This window comes from Poecilia formosa, unplaced genomic scaffold, assembly GCF_000485575.1.
Source record: "Poecilia formosa unplaced genomic scaffold, Poecilia_formosa-5.1.2 Scaffold550, whole genome shotgun sequence".
NCBI classification, from domain to species: Eukaryota; Metazoa; Chordata; class Actinopteri; order Cyprinodontiformes; family Poeciliidae; genus Poecilia; species Poecilia formosa.
Genome location: NW_006800489.1, coordinates 38771 through 46796, shown reverse-complemented (window position 1 = coordinate 46796; position 8026 = coordinate 38771). Strand labels below are relative to the sequence as shown.

The following is an 8026-nucleotide window of genomic DNA, read 5'->3' as shown; positions in this document are numbered from 1 at the left end:
GTACACCCTGGACAGGTCGCCAGTGTGTCGCAGGGCCGCTCAAAAATATCCCCATTCACTAAACACAAAGAAAGCAAAGTAATAATACTTACACCAGCACACACTCCTTTGTTTTTATTGATCTTACGACGGTTGAGCTGCAAATGCGGTCGTGCACAAGCTTTGATCCAAGCTAGNATGTTTTTTGGAAAGAACTTTTTTTTTCCCTTCTATGTGTATCTTCTGCTTAATTTCCCACGCATAAAAAAATTGTCCCACCAAAGAACAGAGCAATGATTGCATAGTGAGATTCATAAAGTGAGAATGAAAATATAATATTGAACTACATGGACCTTACCATGCCCCTCCCAGAAACGCCCCTCGACAGTCCCACGTGGCTGCATGTCTCACAAACAAAGCCTCGCAGAGCTTAGTTTCTATGTGTAAACATGGCGTCTTTCGTTTCAACTGACTGTCTACAAAGTATTTCTGAGTCGATTAGTGTAGCATTTCTGCCGGATTTTCAAAAAAAAAATATCAGCCAAGACAATGTACAGGGGAACCAACAAGTTCATGTCATGTTTTTTGGACGACATCAAGATGTTTGAGCCACGCGATGCCTCCAACATTGTGCGCGTCACAACTAAATGCTACCGACAGATGAGGAAAACAGCAGATCCTCACACCCTCAGCATAAATATAGTTGTGGACAAGATCACTGATGCCTATTGTTCTTGCAAGGCTGGGTAAGTCGGCATTCATGGTTTTGAGGGTTACTTTTGGAATCAGTGATTTCTGTTGTTGGCAAATGTTTGAGTGTGCCAAAGGCCTGTTACTCGGTGCTAGCGTGGCTAACATGATTATAGTTTCGTAAAAAGCCTTTTCAGGTAAAATAAAATCTTTAATGTATGTCAGATACGGTACACATTGCATATTGATCTGTTCAGCTAACGTAAGACTGTGTAACAGACAGGCTTCAAGGTGTAGAAGTTGTATGAGTACTGCCATTATGCTGTACTTAGCTAAAAGGTTTTCATAATGAATGTGTTTATTATTGACTTTTTTTCCGACTTGGGGGTCATTGTTAACACATTATAGGCCTCCTTAAGACCTTACAATATTTAATATATTTACATTTTATATAGGTGCTGGTGCCTGTCTAGCTAACGTTCCGGGCGAGAGGCGGGGTCGCACAGGTCGCCAGTGTGTCGCAGGGCCGCTCAAAATATCCCCATTCACTAAACACAAAGAAAGCAAAGTAATACTTACACCAGCACACACTCCTTTGTTTTTATTGATCTTACGACGGTTGAGCTGCAAATGCGGTCGTGCACAAGCTTTGATCCAAGCTAGGCTTTGCGTTTCAGATTTGGGAAATCTGTGAATTTTATTTCCACAAATACGATCAGGATGCCTGACATCGCCTGTACAGATTCCCCACTGACAGTGGAGAACCATTCTTATTTGAGTTCTGTCACAAAAACTTTGATTGTGTAGATTGTGGTCTGCTAGTCCACAATCTACATTAGCATGTGTTTACTACTGTAGCTTTTGTTTTGAGACGGTCAAGCACGTGGTAGCTGCGCAGTGACGTCAAATGGGCATTAGCCAATGAAACGCGGACCCTGTGGTAAGGTCCATTAAAGTGAAGGTATGTTGCAAATCAGAGTCCAGGTTCGTAGAATTCACCTGCATCAGCTGAAACAAGGACTCTGTTAGCAATATGACCAACACTCTGAAAAATACATAGTTTTAGAACATTTTTCAAACACTCATAAACCAAAATCTACAAGGTCAGGGGTCAGCTGACACTAATCAGTTATGTGATAGAGGCTGGTGAGGAAATAATTTTTTTGCAGAACTTTTTACCTTTTTTATTTCTTCACTTGTCAACTGAAAGGATTCTGAGCTGTTTGATTTTGTCTACATCTGTAAAACACATCTGTGGCTCTACTGAGCAGAGGGATTTGTTTTATTCTGAGCGCTCTACTGCACGATTTTCTTTATTAAAGTCTTTTAAACTTTGATCTTGATTCTTGGGATTTTTGTTTTGTTTGCAAAGTTCCTCTTTATCATACCAAGTAAGAAAACCCAGACAGATTTGCTGACTTGGATTACAGAGAAATTTACTTTTCACAACAACTTTGTAGGGTTTTTAACATAATCACCTAAGTATTTGCCACCTGTCTTGAAAGCTGTTAAGAATTACTTGTGGTGATGTACTGTGTTGGGTTTTTCTCCAAACATAGCACTTTGCATTTTGGTCATTCATTTCTTGTTTTGTCAGAAAAAATGAGACATAGCCGTTGTGGTTCATTTTTTGTTGTTCATATAAATTTGAGAAGTTGCACTTGATACTAAGCAGAAGCAGGCTATTCATCAACACACATTATGTAGAAAAAAATACAGAGTAGTGAACAGGAAATCTGAGTCAATTTACTGTACTTTCTCTTCTCTGGTGCAATGCACAGATGTCTTATTGCAACATGTACTCACCACAAAGTCTGGAAAAAAAGCTCAGATAATAACCACACTGCTCCTTTTATCAGTTAACTCTGTGATCGCTAAAGGTTTATTACAGCGAGTAATAATTACACTTATGGAAACTGCAAATCGCCCATTCACTTTGACAGCAAACAGTTGTTAAGCAGTGTCTTTTTACACTGGAACTTTTAATGGGGATGCAGGTAAGAACGTGACATCTCATAATGAGCCAAATAAACTTTCACTGCAAGGGACTTTTTGCTTGTCACCTTCAGACAGAAAGTCGATGTCTTCAAGGGTCTCAGGTGGAAGATGAGATTTAAAGAGAGGTAGCTTGCTTGTCTTATTTTATTGTCAGTTGTCACACTGCTGAAAAATAAGATAATGCAATAAGCTGGAAATGAAACTACTGTTTTCAGACATGAGATTCATCCTGTGTAGGTATACGATGAGTGACGTGACAACACAGGAAGTGTAGGTGGTAGTTTAAAGGCTGCACTTGACGTGAGGGAACCACTATCGCAACAGTCCCACAAAGGAACTTAATGACAATCGAAGAAGATGCACAAATTGTGGATTTATGCTGTGATATTTTTTTTGTCTGAGGAATGGTTTCTAACTCAAGGTTTGAAATCTCAAAATTTTTTACTTATCTGATTATTTAGTTTCTTGGGAAAATTCAGTGCATTGCAAATTGTACTTGTAGTCTACATCCCATATATTTTCTACCAACGCAGAGAGTCGAAAACATGCTTAGAGACATGTCACATTAAAAGAATGTAGCAAAGATAGCATCAGTGGAGGTAGAATAAAATGGGGAAAGCAGAGAGTGGGCCACTACAAAATTTTTTTTTATCATATTCTTATGCATTTTTAAAGAAACTGCATGAGCTGAACTTCTTAGGACTTTCTTCTGACAATGGTTTTCTTCTTGACATTCGTTTGTAATGCCAGATTTATGGAGTGCAGAACAAATAGTTGTCTGGCTGAAAAATTCTCCAACCTGAGTTGTGGATCTTTGCATCTCATCCAGAGTTACGGCATGATTCTTGGTTGTTTCTCTATTCAGTGTTCTCCTTGCCAACTCTGTCGGTTTTGGCAGACAACCTTCCTATGGTAATTTGCAGTTGTGCTGCAGTTCAGATGAACAATTCTGAACAATTCTCAGTGAGATTTTTGAAACTTGGGTGAAATGTTTTTTTGTTTGTTTGTTTTAACCTGAGTCTGATTTATTCCTTCATCTTCATGATGCTATTTGTTAAAAAGTGTTCTATAACAAACCTATGAGACCATTACAGAACAGCTGGGTTTAAACTAAGATTAAATTACACGAAAGTGGGCTCTATTTAATATCAATGTCCATTCTGATATCAATTGCTAGCACTGGATTTTATTTTGAGGTATCAGAGTAAAATATTCTGAATCCATACTAATACCCTATCTACATTTTAAATTTATGTTTTAAAATTGTTTTTAATCTTGTCTCACTTTTCTTTCATGCCACAGTTATTCACAATTATTTTGTATTGACATTCTTGGCTGCAAAGTCACACAAAGTGAAAGAAATTCAAGAAATATGAATTCTATCTATTTTTATTTCAATAACATGCATCTCTGTCTCTCTCAGGAACTACTAAGTCAAATGTCATTGTGAACACAACTACTTCACCTCTGAAAGTTTATGGTAAATTTATATTTTTATGATTTTCTCTGCTCATCTGCATTTGGTAAAACATTTTAGGAAAAAAACACCACCTGCCTTTTTTAAAACCATGTGTTTTTTTCTTTTTTTTTTCAATTTATTTTCAAATACAGTATTTATGATCTGTTAAGAATCTTTTTTCAGAGAAATCTAGCATTTTGTAGCATTTTCTGTAAAAGTTTTGTTTTCTATAGCAATAGTAAAAAAAAGGAGAACATTTAGTTGTTGCAATCACTAAAACTAATCTGAGTTATTTTTTTGCAGATAATAGAAAGGAAGCCTTCAATCTTGGGAGCGATGCTAGACTCATCTGCAGCAATAAGACTTTGACTAAGGCAGTGTTTGTTATCTGGAACATTGAACTGAAACATAAAACCTGTAAGATCTCCTTTAACCATGAGGGTCAAAGCTCTAACTCCTGCAATGATGGAAAATCGTTACAAAACTCAACTGATCAGTCATTCCTACACATCCCAAACTTTTCAGTCAATGATGTTGGAGTTTATAAGTGTGAATCCACTTACACAGGAGGAAATGAAAATTATAACATCAGAGTGGGTGTCACAGGTAAGAACTTAATTAACTCCTTAAAAGTGTGTTTTGGATATAGGACTTCATACTAGTATTATCACTATATCAATGTCATTACTATCTCACCATATGCAGTTTTTGCTGGCATCTCAATGTCTCAAATATGCCAGATAGCATTTCACATACAGTATTACTGTCACTTTAGATAACTTAATGATTTAACCATTTACTTTTGAATGTATTCTTAATTACTAAAGTACAATACACTTTGTATTTTAGTAATGTGGCTAACCTTTTAATATGTTGTAGAGGTACAATATTAATCTGTTCTTGTCTTTCTTGGTTCAGCTCCTCCTGTTGTATCTGCCTGGTTAGAGCAAAGGGGCAACAAGATGGTGGCTGTGTGCAGAGCTGAAAGAGGGATTCCTGCTGCCAACATCAGCTGGAGTGTCACAGGAAATCAATCTGTGACGCAGCAGAATAATCCTGATGGATTTATAACAGTAGAGAGTCAGCTGGAGGTCCCTGAAGACACTGATCACGCAAACTTGGCCTGCATTGTCCGGCACGAGTTGTGGGAGTGGGAGAGGACTGAAACGCCAAAATTCAGAGGAGGTCAGGTTTGTTTTGATGCACTGAATGACAATACAGTGTAAAGTTTTCTTTTGATACAAGTGTTAAGTGATCAATAGACAATTATTATTTATTATAGTGATATTTATTCTTTGTAAGTTGTAAGAGGTGATGGGTATGAAAATATTGTTACAAAACTTTCATTCTTTGTCAACAGCCAACTCTTTAATGATGGGGATGCGTATTGCTGCGGTTTTCATCGTAATCATTTTAGGATTATTGATTTTTGCTCTAAGAAAATGGTGAGTGGTCTACTTAAATACTGTACTGTACTCGCCTGCAATGAAATACTTTGTTGACATTTCTTGTAACATTTTGGCAGGAGATGTCAACAGTGATTCATAAACCAATTCATCACCAGGAACCATGTCATGGCAGCCATTTTTGTTCCAGAAGGTGTGTTTGTAAATAACTGGGGTCAGGTGTTGTTGGTCAGAAGGAGCCAACAGGGATCACTGCATTATTTTTGATTCATGTTGGATGATGCTGGATATGAAGAGGGTCTGTGGAACAGAAAATACAATCAGTGGAGAGCAATGAATGTTCATGGTGACAGAATTGGCCAAACTAGAGTTTTTGGACTTCATCAATACCACAGGTTCTCATTCATAACAGCCTCGCCGCATCAAACATGCCCATCAAGCTTTGGCTTTAAGTATAGGCTCAGCCTCTTCTTCACCTGGTTTCTACATTCATTTTAAAAGTGATTTATTTGATGAAGGACAAAGCTGTTTTATCCCCCTGCTCTTCTTTGTGTCAATTACAGCCATTGCAGTTCAGATGCATGTTAATAAAATCTTTATTGTCTCAATATCTATGATGTTATTTTCATCTGTTTACATTCTTGTGCAACATATTTTGTTCAAATGGTATATAAACCAATGACTAAAATGTGTCACTCTAACTGTGACTAACTCTCATCAGTTTTGTAAATGTTACTCTGTATGTAGTTTATAATTTTTTATCCTTGAAACAAAATAGCAAGAGGAAGTAAGTAATCCAAGAAATTGTTTCTCTTCCTGTTCCAGCAAGGAAGATCTGTCAACCAAAAATGTATGAGATTTTTTTATATTTTTTTGCTTAGTCCTTCTACTGAAAGTTAATTTTTAGCTTTTGTTATATTAAAGCATTAGATCATAGAGATTTTCAGAATCTTTTTTTCCAATTATTTTTAAGCTAATTTATCACTGGCAACTTCATTATTCAATGATATGGTCAATGATTCTAGCTTATTGTCTTAAAACAAATGATTCTAAGCTTTTTTCACTCAACTTTATTGTGCAGAAATGACAAATGTCAAGGGAAAAAATATTATGTTTAATCAGTTAACCAAAGGGATGTGTTAAATTAAAATTACCAGAAGGGGGCAGTATAGCTGCAGGGTTTATTTTATTTATTTATTTTTTTTATTTGAGTTCATCCGGTCTTGAATAGACTATAGCTTTAAGTTTTACACAGTTTTTGCTGGCAACAAATTATTATCCTATGGTTTGTAGATAAATGTGCTGCATTTTATTTGTTTTATCTGAAACAATTTGTCACATGACTGCGTTATTATTGGAATTAGCTGATTTAGAAACACTTCCTAAAGCTGAATGTAGGGGGTTTGCTGGATGATCTGTTTTTTTGTAAAATAGGAATAATAAAGATGATGTAAGAAAGCAAAGATGACTGACACAGAAGAAGAAGCAGCTCGAGAGACTTATGATTTTTTTTTGTAACATTGAAAAGCATCTTCATATTCTTCTACAAAATGTTTTTATTATTTGGAGCAGGATTTTCACAGAGGTGTCGGTATTCCTGTAGTTAGGCCTGCACTTTCTTAACCTAATGAAACCTAAATTGTATCTTACAATGATTCGACTTTCCAATGAGTTAGAAAGTCATTACCAATCTAATGACTTTCTAGCTCAAGTTTAAAAAAATAAATTAATAAAAATGAAGTGTTCTGAACCACATTGATTTTTTTCATTTATGTTTGGAAATCTGTTCATAAAGAGAACTGCTACCTATATAAGCATAATGAAGGAACATAAGTAATTCAGATAATAAAAGGCCACAAGTTAAAAGTGTTGCAGGGTCAAATCTTTCCATTCACAACAGATGAGTAATTTGAGTAATTTTTAACTAAAACCATCCAGGACAACCACTGACTCATATTACAAAGCATCATGAACAAACAACATTTGGGAACGCTTTTTAAAGGTCCAATCAAAGTGCAACACTACAGCAATTTCTTGAAATCATCAGTTTTTTCTCCCATCTTTTCCAAAGCTTTATAATATTATGAACACTGACAGGAAATTATTCAGAAATGAAATGGGTGGTAAAGAGTCAGGAAAAAAAAAATCATCCTGAACAATTTAATAACTTTTAAAGGAAAAATGCATAAGTTTAATTTAGTCAAAGTAAGGGTGTCTTTCTGTGCGTTCATCCACAGCCTCTTCATTTCAGTGACAAAATATAGTCAGTAACACCAATGAGTTTAAACCTTCAGAAGTAAGACCAAGAAAATCTGTAACCAGACAGCTGGATGTCAGCAGCCATCTTCCACACCTTAATTTATAAACATTATGAATATGTCCAACAATAACAGCATCACTTATTAGTGTTTAATGTTTCCTGTTTATACAAATGTTGCAGTCTGGTTTTAGTTATAGGGCTATCTGTGTCTTTTAGATTTCTGCTCCTTTTTGC

The 8026-nt window shown here is 35.9% G+C and overlaps 1 protein-coding gene across 1 annotated transcript; it reads left to right on the top strand.

Moving 5' to 3' along the window:
* The first annotated feature begins 3004 nt into the window (after nucleotides 1-3004).
* On the top strand, nucleotides 3005-6138 carry LOC103129493 (cell surface glycoprotein CD200 receptor 1-like). Its single transcript, XM_016665150.1, has 6 exons — nucleotides 3005-3088; nucleotides 4091-4147; nucleotides 4430-4732; nucleotides 5045-5311; nucleotides 5487-5571; nucleotides 5652-6138. The coding sequence occupies exons 1-6, from the start codon at nucleotides 3025-3027 to the stop codon at nucleotides 5665-5667; spliced, it is 792 nt and encodes a 263-aa protein (XP_016520636.1). The 5' UTR covers nucleotides 3005-3024; the 3' UTR covers nucleotides 5668-6138.
* Nucleotides 6139-8026: the final 1888 nt, after the last annotated feature.